Source organism: Nilaparvata lugens, chromosome 9, assembly GCF_014356525.2.
Source record: "Nilaparvata lugens isolate BPH chromosome 9, ASM1435652v1, whole genome shotgun sequence".
Lineage (NCBI taxonomy): Eukaryota > Metazoa > Arthropoda > Insecta > Hemiptera > Delphacidae > Nilaparvata > Nilaparvata lugens.
The window spans coordinates 5,991,187-6,012,825 of NC_052512.1; the positions used below are offsets into that span (position 1 = coordinate 5,991,187).

General features: G+C 34.8%; 1 protein-coding gene across 1 annotated transcript in view; it reads left to right on the plus strand.

Moving 5' to 3' along the window:
• The window catches only part of LOC111054816, a 198,198-nt gene that overhangs the window by 80,393 nt on the left and 96,166 nt on the right, over positions 1-21,639 (plus strand). The window contains exon 10 of the mRNA XM_039435763.1: positions 11,101-11,200. Coding sequence (XP_039291697.1) covers positions 11,101-11,200 — 100 coding nt within the window. The remainder of the gene's footprint in view (positions 1-11,100; positions 11,201-21,639) is intronic.

The window sequence follows — 21,639 nt, forward strand, 5'->3', positions numbered from 1 at the left end:
TTTCATAATTCCTGTCATCGCCTTGACGATGATGTTTGACTTCTGTCAATAACGAATGGAAATATTGGGCTTGATATGGTTCATTGGGTCTGAATTGTATGCGAAATAGGTACTAAATATTGACATAGTTAGTTTGTTGAAATTCGATCATAGCAGGCCAGCGACATGCACGTGTTGACATATATCCGGTAGATGAGTAATATTGAATGAAAAAGACTAAGAAATTGTCAAACATCAATCCCATATTAAGGCCTTGTATCTGATAAGATAGGTAGGGAATTTAAGAGGAATGGATTTCATGTTGCTTTCAAGACCAAACCGATTTCAAATAGTCTATTTAGCTGGAGTAAAGACAAAATTGATATTTGGGATAAAAGTAGGGGGTACAAACTTAAATGTGATGATTGTAATGCTTGTTATGTGGGTCAGACTGTTAGAAGTTTCAAAAGTAGAATTTAAGAACACTTCAGAGATTGGAATAAACAAAATGGGGAATCTAACTTCGCAGAACATTTGATAACAGATAATCACAAGTTCACAGTTAAGGAGAATGTTGAGTTTCTGCATGTTAATAACAAAGGCAGATCTTTGAATATTCTAGAGGCTTTAGAAATAACAAGAGTAATTAAGGAAAATTCCCAGTATAGTTTAAATGATCAGATTCATTTAAACCAATACAACACTACGAATTTAGTTTTATCATAAAATTGTAAGCATACATAAGTCAATAGTTTTTCCATTCACATAGTTCTTTTATTATCTTTCACACTTGTTTTCTTGCTTCTTATTTCGTACTAAAAGTAAATTTTATTATCATGGCGATTCTGTTGCTTAAGCCGCCATTTTGTCACACCGTTGAGGGGGAGGAGACTGTCTAGCTAGGCCAATGGCAGGCGTTCATGCCCTCGACCAAAAGCAGTACTCGCCTACTAGTATAAATTCTGCTGCTCTTGTATTTAGTTTTAGTTTATCAGAGATTGACAATGGTGTAATAACCGAAACCGGTCTTTCTAATTATCAATAAATCAGTGGTTTTTTGACAATTTCTTAGTCTTTTTCATTCAATATGAATAATCACCACAATATCAACTTCTCAACTACACAAAAAGATGAGTAATAATAAATATCGGGGCACCGAGCTTCGCTCGTTATTTATTTATCGATAAACAGAGCACAATTCCCCAAAATGATTGGGGAAGGACAAACAGGCACAGCCCAAAACTGTTTCTCCCCCGAATTTTGATTTTTACACTATAAATGGTCCAAAAAGTAGGTTATGTTTCATACACTTGACGTCAGGTCCTATTTTGATTCAAAATATTTAAAAACAGAAAAGTTCTAATTTAGATTGTTTACAAACCAAATTGAATAACAAAATAACACTCACTAATCACTTGAAACTGTAAAAAAATGATTAACTTTGAATATAATGTTATACTCTAATTTAGAGCGATAAACCATGTCATGTCAACAAATCAGATTATTTTGATAGAGTCTATTAAAATTTCTAGATAATATTTCTCGCGAGATACGGTAAGCTGTTTGAATGATTACACAGCTGATCTCCCACACAGGCACAGCATCTTCTGTTATCGACAGACGACGAATTCTGTTCTTCTAAGGATGAATTATTATCCTTTTATGTCCTTCAGCGAGTTTTTCCAGGGATGAGACCTAGTGCAATCGAATCTTCATATTATAAACCTACTATGTTCTGAATTTCGTGAGAATCATTGGAGCCGTTTTCCAGATCCGGTGAAATAAAAACATATAAACAGAAATTGTCGTTCAATAGTATAGGATATCGTATTTTTTTGCTGATTCAACTGGATAATGCTATATTCAACAACATAATGACAAAAATATTACTGTTAATATTGCTAAATGGCTTTGTTTACATGTCATATCTCGAGACACAGTGATTGTAAATGGATTGAAATTTTGTAGATAGTATTCTTATCAACAGTATAGTACATCTTAATGTATCATGATAGTAAATCATATATCAACATCAAATTCTGAGAGTATTATGAGAATCAAGAAAGGAAAAAAGGTTTGAATGGCGTTACACAAAATAATTGATAAAAGAACTTGCTAATTTTCAAGTACTCGCGAGGCATTTTATTAATTTGAGGGCGCTGAATCCGAATCTGAAATCAAAGTTTCTCTTTCTCCATTTTTACGCGATTTAGGTTTTGGTGGATAGGCAAAAGACGGTCGGTTTGATGGAAAAAGGTTCCAGGCCGATACATTTTAAGTTTGACGACTTAAGGCTGTGCAAAGGATAAAAATAAACTTTCTACTGGTGATATTTTTCAATTTTTTTGATTAGTATACTATCAAGCTATCTAAATGAAAAAGTTTTTCCAGAAAAACATTTTTTTCCCGATCTTTTTGGGACAGAACATTTCAAGTTCGGTAAGAGATGAATCCATGAGACTTGGAGGATATATTCTCCATGGTAATGTTGATGTAATAAAAGAAAAACTTTTAAGAGTTTATTTTCAGTAAATTGAATAACTTTCTCAAAAATTGATACTTTCAGAATTTTTTTGTTTTATTAGATCAACAGTTATTCCATGGAGAATATATCCTCCAAATCTCATGGATAATATATTTCATTTGAGATTGATACTGTTGCACCTGATCAATAGAATTATAGAAACAGGTAATATACCACCGAAAATGAAAATAACTTATCTTAGGCCAATTTTTAAGAAGGGGTCAAAGAAGGATTTAGGATGTTATAGACCAGTGGGTTCTATTTTGGTTATTATGAAAATTCTCGAGCACATCATAGGTATACAGTTGCAAGTATATCTGTCAAGATTCAGTATAATTAATGAGAATCAGTATGGATTCATTCCAGGAAAGTCAACTATTGATCTTTTGGAAAATATGACTGGTGATATCAATAGGGAACTAAATAGCAACAAATTTGTAATTTCGGTAACAACTGACTTAACAAAAGCATACGACCTTGTGAGTTATGAAGTCATGCTTTTAAAATTGAGTGGGATGGGTGTTGGATGTAAACTGTTAAGACTGTTTGAGAATTATTTCAAAGATAGAGTACTGCATGTTGGTATAGGTGGTTATGTAAGTAATAGTTATGAACAGAACTGTGGATTAATTCAAGGAAGTATTTTATCACCGATCCTATTAACATATATGTGAATGATTTTGCCAGTTTACAGTTTAAAAGTAAGGTTTTACAATATGCAGATGATAATGTATTATATTTAGTACATAAGGAACTGGAGAGTGGATTAAGAGATATGCAAGAAGATATTGATCTAACAGTTAAGTACTTTTACAATAATCATATAAAAATTAACTCTCATAAAACTAAAGTGATATTATTTAGGAACCAAGAATTAATATAAATGAAAATCAATTAACTAGGTTAAAGTGTCATAAACCTTTCTGAGAAACCAACTCATGAATAGATGTAACTGTCAGGATCTAGAGTTCAATAAAAGTATCAAACATTTAGGAATAACATTTGATGCAGATATGAGGTTTAAATCACATAATAACTGGCTGACAAATATCATGAGAGCAGCACTGTATAAATGTTCAAAAATATGTTATTATTTTCCTATTACTACTAAAAGAATTATATATTACTCAATGATACAAAGTACACTATTCTATGGGATCACAATTTACTATTTGGCACCAACATATTTAAAACTACCGTTGCAAAATACCACAAAAAGAATAATAAGAACCCTTTTTAATGGTATTGAAAGACAGATTCTGGGAATTATGACATTCGAGGCTCTTGCTAAGTTTACCGACTTATCTCGTAATTATTTTAATGATAAATACAGAGAAATAAATGAAATTGAATATAGATTAAGACATAGAAACTACAGAGCCCAAAGATTTAATAACGCATATGGGAAAAGAGCCCTGAATGCAGAATACCATGTCTTCTGAATGCATTACCTCTAGAATTAAGAATATTAGATAGAAAACGTGATGTTCAAACAAAGTTAAAATTATACTATATGAGAATGAATGATTAAAAGTAAAATTGAGATGTGCGTGAACACTAGCGTCAGGTGATCAATTTCCAGAACGGAAGGAAAGTTGTGTGAGTACGCCACACCAGATTTTTGAAGTTGGCTACCAAGTGAAGTAGGTTATTACTGTATGTTCTGCGCATGTCATATAATTAAACATTGGCAACAAGCCAAGGGTATTGTACTTATACAATTCAAGGGTATTGAGTGAAATGATTTTCATAATTCCTGTCATCGCCTTGACGATGATGTTTGACTTCTGTCAATAACGAATGGAAATATTGGGCTTGATATGGTTCATTGGGTCTGAATTGTATGCGAAATAGGTACTAAATATTGACATAGTTAGTTTGTTGAAATTCGATCATAGCAGGCCAGCGACATGCACGTGTTGACATATATCCGGTAGATGAGTAATATTGAATGAAAAAGACTAAGAAATTGTCAAACATCAATCCCATATTAAGGCCTTGTATCTGATAAGATAGGTAGGGAATTTAAGAGGAATGGATTTCATGTTGCTTTCAAGACCAAACCGATTTCAAATAGTCTATTTAGCTGGAGTAAAGACAAAATTAATATTTGGGATAAAAGTAGGGGGTACAAACTTAAATGTGATGATTGTAATGCTTGTTATGTGGGTCAGACTGTTAGAAGTTTCAAAAGTAGAATTTAAGAACACTTCAGAGATTGGAATAAACAAAATGGGGAATCTAACTTCGCAGAACATTTGATAACAGATAATCACAAGTTCACAGTTAAGGAGAATGTTGAGTTTCTGCATGTTAATAACAAAGGCAGATCTTTGAATATTCTAGAGGCTTTAGAAATAACAAGAGTAATTAAGGAAAATTCCCAGTATAGTTTAAATGATCAGATTCATTTAAACCAATACAACACTACGAATTTAGTTTTATCATAAAATTGTAAGCATACATAAGTCAATAGTTTTTCCATTCACATAGTTCTTTTATTATCTTTCACACTTGTTTTCTTGCTTCTTATTTCGTACTAAAAGTAAATTTTATTATCATGGCGATTCTGTTGCTTAAGCCGCCATTTTGTCACACCGTTGAGGGGGAGGAGACTGTCTAGCTAGGCCAATGGCAGGCGTTCATGCCCTCGACCAAAAGCAGTACTCGCCTACTAGTATAAATTCTGCTGCTCTTGTATTTAGTTTTAGTTTATCAGAGATTGACAATGGTGTAATAACCGAAACCGGTCTTTCTAATTATCAATAAATCAGTGGTTTTTTGACAATTTCTTAGTCTTTTTCATTCAATATGAATAATCACCACAATATCAACTTCTCAACTACACAAAAAGATGAGTAATAATAAAGATCGGGGCACCGAGCTCCGCTCGTTATTTATTTATTGATAAACAGAGCACAATTCCCCAAAATGATTGGGGAAGGACAAACAGGCACAGCCCAAAACTGTTTCTTCCCCGAATTTTGATTCATACACTATAAATGGTCCAAAAAGTAGGTTATGTTTCATACACTTGAATTCAGGTCCTATTTTCATTCAAAATATTTAAAAACAGAAAAGTTCTAATTTAGATTGTTTACAAACCAAATTGAATAACAAAATAACACTCACTAATCACTTGAAACTGTAAAAAAATGATTAACTTTGAATATAATGTTATACTCTAATTTAGAGCGATAAACCATGTCATGTCAACAAATCAGATTATTTTGATAGAGTCTATTAAAATTTCTAGATAATATTTCTCGCGAGATACGGTAAGCTGTTTGAATGATTACACAGCTGATCTCCCACACAGGCACAGCATCTTCTGTTATCGACAGACGACGAATTCTGTTCTTCTAAGGATGAATTATTATCCTTTTATGTCCTTCAGCGAGTTTTTCCAGGGATGAGACCTAGTGCAATCGAATCTTCATATTATAAACCTACTATGTTCTGAATTTCGTGAGAATCATTGGAGCCGTTTTCCAGATCCGGTGAAATAAAAACATATAAACAGAAATTGTCGTTCAATAGTATAGGATATCGTATTTTTTTGCTGATTCAACTGGATAATGCTATATTCAACAACATAATGACAAAAATATTACTGTTAATATTGCTAAATGGCTTTGTTTACATGTCATATCTCGAGACACAGTGATTGTAAATGGATTGAAATTTTGTAGATAGTATTCTTATCAACAGTATAGTACATCTTAATGTATCATGATAGTAAATCATATATCAACATCAAATTCTGAGAGTATTATGAGAATCAAGAAAGGAAAAAAGGTTTGAATGGCGTTACACAAAATAATTGATAAAAGAACTTGCTAATTTTCAAGTACTCGCGAGGCATTTTATTAATTTGAGGGCGCTGAATCCGAATCTGAAATCAAAGTTTCTCTTTCTCCATTTTTACGCGATTTAGGTTTTGGTGGATAGGCAAAAGACGGTCGGTTTGATGGAAAAAGGTTCCAGGCCGATACATTTTAAGTTTGACGACTTAAGGCTGTGCAAAGGATAAAAATAAACTTTCTACTGGTGATATTTTTCAATTTTTTTGATTTGTATACTATCAAGCTATGTAAATGAAAAAGTTTTTCCAGAAAAACATTTTTTTCCCGATCTTTTTGGGACAGAACATTTCAAGTTCGGTAAGAGATGAATTCATGAGACTTGGAGGATATATTCTTCATGGTAATGTTGATGTAATAAAAGAAAAACTTTTAAGAGTTTATTTTCAGTAAATTGAATAACTTTCTCAAAAATTGATACTTTCAGGATTTTTTTGTTTTATTAGATCAACAGTTATTCCATGGAGAATATATCCTCCAAATCTCATGGATTCATCTCTTATCGAACTTGAAATGTTCTGTCCCAAAAATTTAAACTTTAGGCGTTCATATCTCAAAAAGTAAAGATCAGAAAAAAAATGTTGTTCTACAACTGCGCGCAAAGAAAGAATTTACATACTCAATTCTCCTCATAAAACAGTTTTTTTCTGAGAAGAATTTACTTTTTCACTCGCTAACCATCTACGCATGCGCAGTAGATTTTCTTTACGCTTGCAAATCATTAGCGCATGCGCAGAAGAGTTTCTTTACGCTCCATAATCAGCTGATGATAAGCAGCTCGCCAAAAGACAAACCACTCTCGGTCAGATCTTAACTTAAAAAGTCGGTAGTTGTACCGATTCTACAGCCATGATGGATATCAGTGTAGACGAATTATAAAATCCGCCAGATATAAGTGATATTAACTGCTATTCACGTAGATCTACGGTCGGAGAAAAATTCACAAGATGTGCTGCGCACGTAGATCCACGTTTTTGACTTTACCAGTCAATGCTGTTGCCGTATATTTACTGTCGCATCTGTTATGATTTGTACTACTCATGCCATCTATTGGCAACGATTAGGAACTAATTAGAACTCTCCACATTACAAACCACTCTCTGTCTCAGACAGCACCGCATCGCGCATGCGTTAGCAACGGGTTTTTCCCGTTCCATTCAGTCAGATCTTTGAATGTAACGTTCTTTGTGATGATGGTTACCGAGCACTGTAACTGGAGCCAATCGTCATTCTATTTGATGAAGATATTATTATCCAATGATGATTAATCATTAAATTCAATATAGTAATCAATATATTATCATTTTATTTAATAAAAGAAAGAGTACTTTTGAAAAATATAATTAATAAAATATAACAGTTGATATTTAGCTGATCTTAAAAAACACTATAACTAAGTCAGCATATTGTCATTTCAAAACAAAAACCGAACCCTCAACCTCCCCTTTTACATTTAAAACATCAATAAACATAACTATTTGAAAAACCTCTATTCCCTTCCAGCATATTGCAATTTCAAAGCCAAATCCTAACCTATCTTTCCACCTTTGAAATATCAAAAAGCATTATTCTACCTGGACCCTAGCCCTTTCTAGCATATTGCAATTTAAAAGCAAAAACCTAACCTAACCTTATGGAACATTATTGAATATAATCCAAAAAAACCCCAACCCCTAACCCCTTCACATTTAATAATTTAGATTTCAAAGCTAAATCCTAACCTTCTAACCTATCCTTTTACATTTGAAACATCAAAAAACATAGCTCTAACTGTACCCTAGCCCCTTCTAGCATATTGCAATTTCAAAGCAAAAACCTAACCTATCCTAATAACACATTATTAGATATAACCTAAATAAAACCTAACCTCTAACCCTTCCACATTTAATACTTTAGATTTATTTGTCATCTTTAGAACAAAACATAAACATGTGGTTCATTTCATGAACATGTTCACAAACATGTGATTCAAAGCAAAATCCTAACCCCCCAACCTATCCTTTTACCTTTGAAACAGAGAAAACTCCTATAAAACTCCTTGTAATTCTGTGCTTTGAAACATCAAAAAACATAACTCCACCTAGACCCTAGCCCCTTCTAGCATATTGCAATTTTAAAGCAAAAACCTAAACTATCATAATAAAACATTATTAAATATAACCTAAATAAAAACTAACCCCTAACTCTTTCACATTTGTTGAACGAGACAAGGATAGCAACACCATTGCAAATCGTACACTACCATTATAACGTGGACCTCACTATAGATACTCAAAGAGTACTTTTGAATAACTATGTTATAACTGTGACTGTTGCTGGCCGTTACTCTGTTTCTGAGACAAAGAGAAGCTCCTTCCACATTATTTCTTCGACCTTCTAAGCTGTTGTCAGCTGTCATGTTCTGCATAGCCTACTGCAGTAGTAGCTACATGTGGCTACATAACCTATGTAGTTTGTTTATGTTACAATTCAGAATCAGATCGGTTTGTTCACAGTTTGTGGTTTTGTTTGTGAGTTGTGACTGTAGAAAATTATCATTTTATAATATTTTGTGAACTTTTATTCAGAATGGCTGGTTTACCAGAACTAGTAGTGGTTTTGTTGGCTTATCAGAATCAAACCCAGGACAAACACAATGTAAAAATTTGGTAAAATTCCTGCTATTATCTCAACTAGGGACTATAAAAAGTAAGTCTAGTGAAAAAAAACAATGTTTTTCCGAAATTCCTAAATCAGCACAGAGGTTACTGCAAAAAATCTCTCTGCTCTTCTAAATCAGCAGCGAAAGGGTTAACAGGTTTGTGCAGTTGTAGAAAAAATTTTGTATGTAATTCGCGCGTAATGCTTCTTTATCGCTCTTGCAAAATTATCACGCTCCGCTTCGTGTCGTGTGATAACTGTTTTGCGCGAGCGATAAAGTCACGCAATACGCTCTTAATACATAAATAGCTATTTCGTGGAAAAACTTTTTCATTTTGATAGCTTGATGATATACAAATCGAAAAACTTTGAAAAATATCATTAGTAGAAAGTTTATTTTTAGCCTTTGCACAGCCTTAAGCTTGAAGACCCATCTGTTCTACCGTCCAGACGCAATGACTTACATGCTAAACTTGATCGTCAGGACTGGGCTTAACACTTGATCATTCAATGTATAAATGGCCGTAAGCGCATTTGCACACGGACTATAAAGCCCGGTACAGACGCTCAAGTCTTGCTTCAGTCTTTTGCTCAAGCTGAGGTCGGAGCATGTAAGTCGTTGCGTCTGGATGGTAAAACGGATGGGTCTTCAAGCATAAGTCATCAAACTTGAAATGTAACGGCCGGGAATTTTTTCCCATCAAACCGTCCATCTTTCGCCTATCCACCAAAACCTAAATCGCTTAAAAATGGAGACAGAGAAATTGTGATTCCAGATTCGGATTCAGCGTCCTCAAATTAATAAAATGCCTCACGAGTACTTGAAAATAAGCAAGTTTTTTAACGATTGTATATAACGCCATTTAACCCTTTTTTTCTTTCTTGATTCTCATGATACTCTCAGAATTTGATGTTGATATTATGATTTACTATGATGATATATTAATATGTACTATATTGTTGATAAGAATACTATTTACAAAATTTCAATCCATTTACAATCACTGTGTCTCGAGAAGTGACATGTAAACAAAGCCATTTAGCGATTAACAGTAATATTTTTGTCATTATGTTGTTAAATATAGCATTATCCAGTTGAATCAGCGAAAAAATACTATATAATTATTACTCATCTACCGGATATATGTCAACACGTGCATGTCGCTGGCCCGGCTATGATCGAATTTCAACAAACTAACTATGTCAATATTTACAGACTGAATTGAATAGAGAATGCATTTATTTGAATGCTAATTAATATATAATTATTATTTAACGGAATTCCTGAGTAATTGCTGCAAATCACCCCGAAGACTTCTGCTACTGCAGACATTGACAACAGGGTTAACAGCTAGATGGAAATTCGATGAGAACTACAATCCAAAAATTATTTGCCAGCCCGGGAATCGAACCCGGTACCTCCCAATGTATAAAAATGGCTTCGTATAAAATGAGCGCTGCTATCCAGAGATTGTCAGTTTGGTGTAAGGGTAAGCATTCCTGACTAGCAATTGGGAGGTACCGGGTTCGATTCCCGGGCTTGCAAATAATTTTTGGATAGTAGTTCTCATCTAATTTCCATCTTGCTGTTAACCCTGTTGTCAATGTCTGCAGTATCAGAAGTCTTCGGGGTGATTTGCAGCAATTAATCAGGATTTTCGTTAAATAATAATTATATGTCAATATTTGGTACCTATCTCGTATACAATTCAGACTCAATGAAACATATCAAGCCCAATTTCCATTTGTCATTGACAGAAGTCAAATATCATTGTCAAGGCGATGACAGGCATACCAAACATGAAATTATGAAAATCATTTCACTTAACACCCTTGTATTGTATAAGTACAATACCCTTGGCTTGTTGCCAGTGTTTAATTATATGACATGCGCAGGACATACAGTAACCCACTTCACTTGGTAGCCAACTTCAAAAATAGGAAAACGGACGACATAAGACGGATGCGTGTGGACGCAATTTTACGTCCGTCTTTTGCTTGAACCAAACGATCCGTCTTTTGCTTGAGCAGGAGACTGATGGAAACTTGTGCGTCTGGACCCGGCTTAAATCTATTATTGCTCAAATTTTGCAGAGGGTGATATCATCCTGGATGATGATGATGATTATACTGGAACCCAGATTAAAAAGAGTGGCACAGAAGAATTCAAGGATGTCGCAGAACAGTTGGAATTGTGAGTATCTTTTCCAAGTGTAATCAATGAATATCGGGGACCGACCTTCGCTCTGGAGTCTAATGGATAGAGTGCTTGCTTAGCAACCTAGAGATCCCGGGTTCAAATCCCGCTCAGAGCCAAAAGTTTTCGAACAGGTAACTCCCGTGTCATTATCAGATGGGCACTTTAAATTCTCGATCCCAGCTGAAGTATGACAGTCGTAAGACCCATTGACGGCTCAAATGATATATCCAGACGAGGTGGAGCTTCCTTCAGGAACTATCCACCAATAAAAGCCATACGAATATGATTATTACAAAAGCATATACAGAACGTTTCAGAAGTAGTGTCGAACATGTTAGGGTATTGTTCCTGGATGATAGGAGACTACAAATGTCGTATTTCAAGTGTCCAAAACTCAGCGGTTATCCTTATAGAAGCCATTTTGTTTTTTTTCTACCTTTCGACTTACAACTGAATTTCAACTCCTCATAAGGGGGTGACTTAGGGGTTGTAACTCGAATATTTCAAATGTAAACACCCATTTTGTGGTACATCATTTTAAAGATCTTTTCAAATCAAGAGATATGACATCAATAAAAATATTATATGATACTTGTATAGAAAATGGCGGCTGATTGAAGAAGTTTCAAGTAAAAACTACAACTTCAATCAGCCGCCATTTTGGATACAAGTATCATATAATATTTTTATTGATGTCATATCTCTTGATTTGAAAAGATCTTTAAAATGATGTACCACAAAATGGGTGTTTACATTTGAAATATTCGAGTTACAACCCCTGAGTCACCACCTTATGAGGGGTTGAAGCTTAGTTGTACATCAGAATGTAGAGTATTTGACCAATAACTTATCCTGAAAGTTACAGTTTTATATCTATAACAGTCTTCAACTTACTGAAGTGTTCCCATACATAATATGACTGACTCACTCTAACAGAGTGTTTCAGAAGTAGTGTCGAACATTTTAGGATATTGTTCCTGGATGATAGGAGACTACAAATGACGTATATTATGTGTTCCCAAACTCAGCGGTTATCCTTATAGCTGCCATTTTGTTTTTTTTTCACATAGGAATGTTTATCTCAAGAACGAAATGTTGTATTGATCTGAAGTCTGGCATGAATATTTATGCTATAAAGACTCAACTTTAAAAAATAAAATAAAACAAAATCTATGTACATTTTCAAAAAGGCGGCCATTTTTCACGAAAACCGTTCACTTAACAGAATAATAATACAATGACTGCTAAACGAAATATTGAATCTCATAGATCTGTGTAATCCACTTGTCAGCTGATTGATTATGGATAATTCTATATATTCTGATTAATCCTAAATTCAGAGTAGATGATATATAAAAATAGAAAGAAAAATAAAAATCTCAGTACCCTTTCTGAATTATTTAATCACAACAAGTTCTAACATTGATGCTATTTTCGAATGATATGAAATGAATAATATGATTTATTTCATTTCACTTGAAAATGGCATCAATGTTGAAACATGTTGTGATTAAATAATTCAAAAAGGGTACTGAGATTTTTATTTTTCTTTCTATTTTTATCACAAGTAGCCCTATACAGAAAAGAGATAAATGGATGATATATAGTGATATCGGATAAGAGTAAATTCCTTTTCCTCTCATATTATCCTTAAAATGCAAAATTTAAAAAAACCTGGTGTATACATCGACGCGCAGTTGAAAAAGGAATATTCCTGCCAAATCTCATAGAATTCTATCAACGCGTTTGGCCGTGAATGCGTTTCATACAGACAGACAAAAGAAAATCCAAGTTAAAACATAAACCTCACTACGTTCGGTCAATTAGAAATCTGGTTATATTAGAACCTCAATAATCCGGCTTGTCAGTTGATGCATAATCGGCTTGATCAGTAATGTCGGATCAGTTAGTACCTCAGTAAATAGTCGGTCCCGGCTGAAGTATGACAGTCGTAAGGCCCATTAACGGCTTTAATTATATATTCAGACAGTGGGACCTTCCCGCAAGGGACTCCTCACCGACAAAAGCCATACGAATTTACTGGTGAATTTCACGAAAACCGTTCACTGTACAGAAAATTTACAACAGACAAAACAGTTAGCAAATTTTATCAAGATTTCAAGGATACCTTATTTATCAAGATTGGTCAAAGAATAACAGAGAAATTGATTATTTTCGTACTGCATTAATGCACAAGACATACAAGATCATCTGAAAAACATTGTAAAATCAGCTGTATATGGCCGTATGTAGCCATACCGAGTTTCAAAGCTTTATCTTAGGCCGGTTACAGAGCTCGACCGACCGTCAGTGCGTACGTCAGTCGCGCTTGTCTTTTCCATAGAGATTCCATGTACTGCTTGCATGCACAGATCAGGACTGACGGCACGCACGCGCACGGTCAGGTCCATGCGTTTTATACAGCGTACGAAGACCATCGGCCGAGCTCGTGCGCATCCGTTCCATCGGTCGACTGACGCGCTATTGAAACAAATAGAATCTTTCAGAGCTGTACTGATCAGAAGCCCGATCGCAACATAACCAATGTGCTGACACCTCTGCCCGACAATCAGCTGATATTGAATTGAATAGCATAATGAATGAATTCAATTAATAGTGTCATATTTGAATTCAGAGTTTTTCTATACATTTCTTCAATCATTTCTAAACTTTTTATTGAAAAAAATCATATATTATTAATATTATCTACATTAATTTGATCCGTATCTTAAAGTGACTGCAAGTATTCCCAATGGTGATACAAGCTCGAAATAACTCATCAAAATTCGTGATGTAGATTCTGAGGTAGTTGAAAAAAAATGTATCTTCACCCCAAGCAATGATGTATATAATGGTAGGCTACTAAGTTCCCTTTGAAATGCTCTTTGGGCGACCATCGGGTGAACTTGATACCTACGTCTTTTAATCTTTGGTTTACGAAGATAATATAAGCTGCAATTGAACAATCTGTAAAAGCGTCCATTTTGTGAGTCAGAAAAACTGATGTATGGTCAGGATGGTGCATGAAAGCACTGACGGTCGGTCGAGCTCTAAATGTGTAAAACTGATTCATCGATGCGTACGGCCAGGATGGAACATACGTACTGTCGGTTGGTCGAGCTCTGTAAGCGGCCTTAACCTTCCGGTAGTCGCGCCCTACTCAATCACACGAGCAGTCGCGTGTTGTATTTTGTACAACATCCAATTTTCCAAGTGTTATTGTAATTTCTCGGGTAGATTAGATATCAAAGAACTGTTTTTACCAAAGGGTAGACGTGGTTAAAGAAAGCTAATTTTTTTTTACTCTATGAAAGTTTGTTATAATTAAACATCTTCTCTACCATTATTTACAACAATTTTGACTCTACTCTGGCTGCCTAGCCTAATACAAAAAAAAGATTAAAAGAGATTTGGAATGGTACAAACAAACAAGAAAAACCTATCGTTATACAAATAAAGTTCGATCGCCCCTTGTCATTTGAGTAGGATTAATTTCGGGACTCACCCATAATGAAGACGCTGAAGAAATCCATTAAACGATGATTTGGGGGATCCACACTTCCGAAAAGAATTGGTGTCTGAGCGCCCTCCGTTCGCTTCAATGGTTGAAAGAAGAGTGCACGGAAAGAATGCGATTTTTGTCTCAGGTCCGACTCTTCCTAGGTCTATACGTGGAAAACTAGACTATGGCAGGGGTGAAGAAGAGCCGGAAACTGTTGATGGGACGAGTGGATGGAAATTATCTTTCCCAGGCTGGGATGCAAGCTAGGCAGTTCCCAACCCTGAGAAAGATCCCCACCTCGTCCATCGGTTGAAAAAATGCAAGCTTTCCGTAGCCTATGCTAGGCCGCCAGCAAATAAAATATTACTTTCTAATTCTCACTAATTCCAATAACACTACTTTCAATTGCTTCCATCACATTATGAACTCTGTTTACTGTCAAAACATATTAATTAATTGCATAATTACTTTTCCTCTCATATTATCCTTAGAATGCAAAATTTGAAAAAACCTGGTGTATACAACGACGCGCAGTTGAAAAAGGAATATTCCTGCCAAATCTCATAGAATTCTATCAACGCGTTTGGCCGTGAATGCGTTTCATACAGACAGACAAAAGAAAATCCGAGTTAAAACATAAACCTCACTACGTTCGGTCAATTAGAAATCTGGTTACATTAGAACCTCAATAATCCGCTTGTCAGTTGATGCATAATCGGCTTGATCAGTAATGTCGGATCAGTTAGTACCTCAGTAAACAGTCGGTCCCGGCTGAAGTATGATAGTCGTAAGGCCCATTAACGGCTTTAATTATATATTCAGACAGTGGGACCTTCCCGCAAGGGACTCCTCACCGACAAAAGCCATACGAATTTACTTTTTTACTAGTCACTACCTCCGTAAACAAAGCCGTAGTGCATTTTTGATGGTGAATTTCACGAAAACCGTTCACTGTACAGAAAATTTACAACAGACAATACAGTTAGCAAATTTTATCAAGATTTCAAGGATACCTTATTTATCAAGATTGGTCGAAGAATAACAGAGAAATTGCTTATTTTCGTACTGCATGCATGCACAAGACATACAAGATCATCTGAAAAACATTGTAAAATCAGCTGTATATGGCCGTATGTAGCCATACCGAGTTTCAAAGCTTTATCTTAGGCCGGTTACAGAGCTCGACCGACCGTCAGTGCGTACGTCAGTCGCGCTTGTCTTTTCCATAGAGATTCCATGTACTGCTTGCATGCACAGATCAGGACTGACGGCACGCACGCGCACGGTCAGGACCATGCGTTCCATACTGCGTACGAAAACCATCGGCCGAATAAAAAAAAAAAGATTGAAAGAGATTTGGAATGGTACAAATAAACAAGAAAAACCTATCGTTATACAAATAAAGTTCGATCGCCACTTGTCATTTGAGTAGGATTAATTTCGGGACTCACCCATAATGAAGACGCTGAAGAAATCCATTAAACGATGATTTGGGGGATCCACAGTCCCGAAAAGAATTGGTGTCTGAGCGCGCTCCGTTCGCTTCAATGGTTGAAAGAAGAGTGCACGGAAAGAATGCGATTTTTGTCTCAGGTCCGACTCTTCCTAGGCCTATACGTGGAAAACTAGACTATGGCAGGGGTGAAGAAGAGCCGGAAACTGTTGATGGGACGAGTGGATGGAAACTATCTTTCCCAGGCTGGGATGCAAGCTAGGCAGTTCCCAACCCTGAGAAAGATCCTCACCTCGTCCATTGGTTGAAAAAATGCATGCTTTCCGTAGCCTATGCTAGGCCGCCAGCAAATAAAATATTACGTTCTAATTCTCACTAATTCCAATAACACTACTTTCAATTGCTTCCATGACATTATGAACTCTGTTTACTGTCAAAACATACTAATTAATTGCATAATTACTTTTTCGCCCCGCTTGGATATAATGAGCTGGTTTTCGTGCGTCATATGGAGGCCGAAAGTGATCGTTTTTTGACCAGGCCGGTGAAATTTTTACGGCCCTAGAGCTGTAAAATAACCTTGAAGTCAACTGATTCTGATTTGATGTGAACGTGTTTACAAAATAGTTTATGAAACGGAATCAGTTTATGCTTCTAGAATTGAATAAAGTATTTTGCAATAAGATACTATCATCTCATTTGGATGAATGAAATACAAATAAGATATTATAAATCAAATCGTTTATCAAATCAAATCGTTTATTGCACAAAAATATATACAGAATACAACTGAAAGGAAATTGACAACTTTGTGTTACACGTCGGCAAAAGAAAACTTGTACGCCGAAGTGGAGTCTTAATATAACTTATTCACTTATACATTAATATTAATATATAAAATGATCCTACAATATTATAATATAGGCTAACAGTAATTAACATTCAACCAACTAAATATTCCATTCTAAGGAATAACAATAAATTAAAGATATACATAAAGCTGAATTTAAGATTCATACAACATCAATCAATATTAAACCAAATCATTAATTGAATAAAAATAATTTTCTTTCACCCAGGTATGGAAATCTTTTATTTTAGGCTTCTTTAACAACCATCCTCTTGAAACTTTATTATAGAGTTTATTTCTCAAATATGAAATACTTCTACGGGATAGGGTGCTATCAACTCTTTCAATTGTGATTAAGTTTTGAGCGACTTGTCTAGTTACTCTTTGAAAATTTTGAATATTTTTTAATTTGAGCACATGTTTCTTAATAGTCTTTAAAATGAACAATTGTCTTATAGTGAACAGATTGGAATTTTGAAACAATGTGACACTTGGGAAATCTCTCGGATACCTCATTATTGTTTTGATAACTAACTTTTGTAAAACAAATAGAGGTTTTAAAGTTGAATCAAAAGTTCCTCCCCATATAGAATTACCATACTGAACTAAGGATTGGAATAGAGCAAAATAAACAGATTTTAGTAATTTTAGACTCAAAATACTTCTAAGCATGTACATTTTTAAATTGACCACCCTTAATTTTCTACAAAGGTAGCTAATCTGAGGTGACCAGCGTAGATGCTTATCAACAAAATACCAAGATACTTGTAATTGTTTACACTCTCGATAACCTCATTGCAAGAATCACATGGATACCTGTTACAAGCATTATTCAAACAAAGCCTGTTCATATCTAGATCTCCTCTTGTTGTTGGACTGAAGGTCATACATTTTGTTTTACCAAGATTTAGTCTCAAATAATTACATTTTAGCCACTGAGAAACCTTATAGTAACCCACTTTTGTTTGCTTGATAACATCTTCCCAGAACCCTTCTTGGAAGATAAGTGCTGTGTCATCAGCAAAACAAATTGTCTTAGACCCAACTGAGTCCAGTACACTAGGCAGGTTATTAACATAGATCAAAAATAAAACTGGTCCCAATACAGTCCCTTGAGGTAGACTTCATGTCACATCTCTAATCTCACTATTACTACCACCACAGCTAACGATTTGGCTTCTACCCCTTAGATAACTTTCAAAGAAATCTAACTCTATTCCTTGAATACCAATATTAGATAGTTTCTGGATCATTTTATCATGTGGTACTGTGTCAAAAGCCTTGGCCAGGTCCAGAAACATTACCAAGGTTTTTTTATTTGTTTTGAAACCATTGTATATTGTCTCAGTTAAGGACTCCAATGCATCCTCTGTGCTTCTACCCTGTTGGAAACCAAACTGCCTCTTATCAAGGATTTTATTAACATCTAGATATTCAACTAATCTTTTCTTTACCAATTTTTCGAAAATTTTAGAAATAGAACTTAGCAAGCTAATTGGTCTATAATTTTGAGGTATTTCTTTACTCCCCCCCTTGTGTAAAGGAATAACTTTTGCATGCTTGAAATGCAAGGGAAAGTATCCAGATGAAAAACAACAATTGAAAATTTCTGAAAGAGGTTTAGAGATTGTGTCAGTTAATAGTTTTAGCACGCTGTTGGATATGTTATCCCATCCAGGTGCCTTATTATCATTCAAACTTTTGATTACTTCCTTGATTCCTGTTTCAGTAACAAAATTGAAATTAAATGCATTTTCAATATCTATTGTTTGTTCCAAATATTGATCTTCATTCTGTCCATGTATATCAATTTCCTTCGCTTGATTTATACCTACATTCACAAAATAGTCATTCAAAGCATTAAGATCTTGATTTACATGTAATTGTGAATTCTTATTTACCCCAATAATTGCTTGATTTATCAAAGACCATATCTTCTTAGGGTCACCTTGAGCTTTATTTATTTCTGATTGATAATATAAATCTTTTGCTTTTCTAATTAGATCTACTATTCTATTTCTGTAGAAAGATATCTGTAGTTAGATAAACTATTCAAATTCAATTTTCAGAGTATAATAGAATCTAACCTTAAACCTCATAGTACTGCGTTTATTACGGAACCTGGTGGATAATTTTGGAACTACTTGGGCAATATCCATGGTGCTGAACGTTTTCACAAATAGTTTATGAAACGGAATCAGTTTATGCTTCAAGAATTGAATAAAGTATTCTGCAATAATATACTATCAATTAATTTGGATGAATGAAAATACAGATAAGATATATATTATAAACTATTCAAATTCGATTTTCAGAGTAGTATAGAACTTCTAACCTAAACTTTCGAAGTCGACGACAACAAGCATTGTTGACGTTTTGACATTCAGATTGGCTAAATTTCAAGTGTGCTAAACAAGCTGATCGAAAAACTTTTCATTATTTAAGTTTATGATGATTCAATAATTGAAACATCTTATTGTCATTTGAAACAATAAAAAAGTATAAACTCAACCTCCCACATAATTGAACATAATCTTTTAGGTTATTTAGACAATTCAAAATAAAAAATGAAAATACTTGGACAATTTCCTGATATCCAGATTACCTCAGATTTGCTAGAGCTATGACCTTCCACTTTTGCTTTCGGAAGTGCTCAATAAACAATTAATCCCATATATATTGTTTATTTTTCTGTGTGGCGAAAAATTGTGTTCGCACCACGTGCAAAAATGTTTTCCCGGCTCTCAATCTTTTCTAGTCCTTGGCCTACGGCCTCGGACTTTAAAATCGATTTCGAGCCGGAAAAGTCTCATTTTTGGCCCTAGGTGCGAAATATACTATTTCCATCTTCTTGGATTATTCTACGCCTATGAACATTTGGATGATTACCATTTCATAGCCCAATAAGGTACATCAAACAAAGCCATGAATTCTATGTTATTGGTTTGTTTACAGTCCCCGTATACAGTCTTCCCCTATCTTATGCACTGTGGCGACTAAATGGCACCTAAAGACTGAACCATTGCTCGGTTGATACTGCAACTCAGTGGAGTGATGGGGGGAAAGTTTTGGAATGCATAGGTGACTCATTCACTGACACCACCCCATTCAATAGTTTTGTGAAGCAAAGAAACTGACACTGTTGTACTTTTTACAACAGCGCGACTGCCGGAAGGTTAAATACAATTGGAATTTCATTTCATTTCATTTATTTATCGTCACATTACATCAATTTTTGAGTAACACTCATTCGACTGGTGACATGTCAATACTAGAAAAAAATTATATTTAAAAGACTTAGTTCTAACTTCTTGAAAGTAAAATAAATGAATACACTCTATGATGTATCTCATCAAATTCACATGGGAATGGAAGTCACAAAAAGTTAAGTTACACTCTACAGCCCCTTTTCACAAATTAAAATTCGGCAGCAGAGTATAGGGCTTTCTCTACTAGCATTTTTCTGACTGTTAGTTTGAATTTGTTCATTGAATCTAGATTTCTGATGGCTGCAGGTAATTTATTAAATAACGTATTCCAGAGTAGAATGGAGTTTATTCTAGAGCTGTGTGCCTATGTACTGGAAGAGCAATAAGACTACTATTACGTGTATTATACCCATGATTATCTGTGCAGAATTGAAATTTATCTAAATTCTGTTTAACAAAAACCAACAATTGATAGATATAAATAGATGGTAGCGTTAGAATGTTTAGGTTTTTGAAGAATGCTTTGCAAGAATCTCTTGATCTCAATCCACAAATGACTCTTATTATTTTTTTCTGGATTATAAAAATTTCACCGCTATCAACAGAATTTCCCCAGAAAATGGTTCCATAGCTTAGATATGAGTAGACATATGCGTAGTAGACGGCCAATAGGGTGCTTTTGTCTAGTGAGTGAGAGAGGGTGAGAGTTACAAAAAAGCTTGATTTAGTTTTTTTGCAAGGACCTGAATATGCTCCTTCCAAGTAAAACTCTGATCTATTATAAGTCCCAGGAGTTTTGTTGAAGAGGACACTTCAACACTGTCTTCAATTATTGGAAGATGTACTCTGTTCACTGCTGTTTGATTACGAGCAGAGCTAAATTGAATAAGATGGCTTTTATTATAGTTTAACGATAGACCGTTTGCTTCAAACCACTTTGACATTGCTGACAGTGCACTTTTCAATTTACTTGCAAGAGTGATGTGATCGGGGCTTGTTGCCAGAGCAGTTGTGTCATCTGCATACATAATTAATCTTATATCAGGTGCAGCACTTGTCACATCATTAATATATACTAGGAAAAGCAAAGGTCCTAGTACGGATCCTTGAGGAACTCCATTTGGGACTAAAGCATATGAAGAGGATTTAGCGGACAATTTATCTCTCACACATTGTTGCCTATCATAAAGGTATGAGCTGAACCATTTTAGAGCGGTGCCATGAATTCCATAATAGCTTAACTTTTTCAGTAATATCTCGTGATTCACACAATCAAAATCTTTTGACAGGTCACAGAAGATGCTAGCAGCATGTTGCGATCTGTCAATCGCATGCGACATAACCTTGACAAATTCATAGATTGCACCTACAATGTCTTTGCTCCTACGGAAACCGAACTGATTCTCATTAAATAGTCCA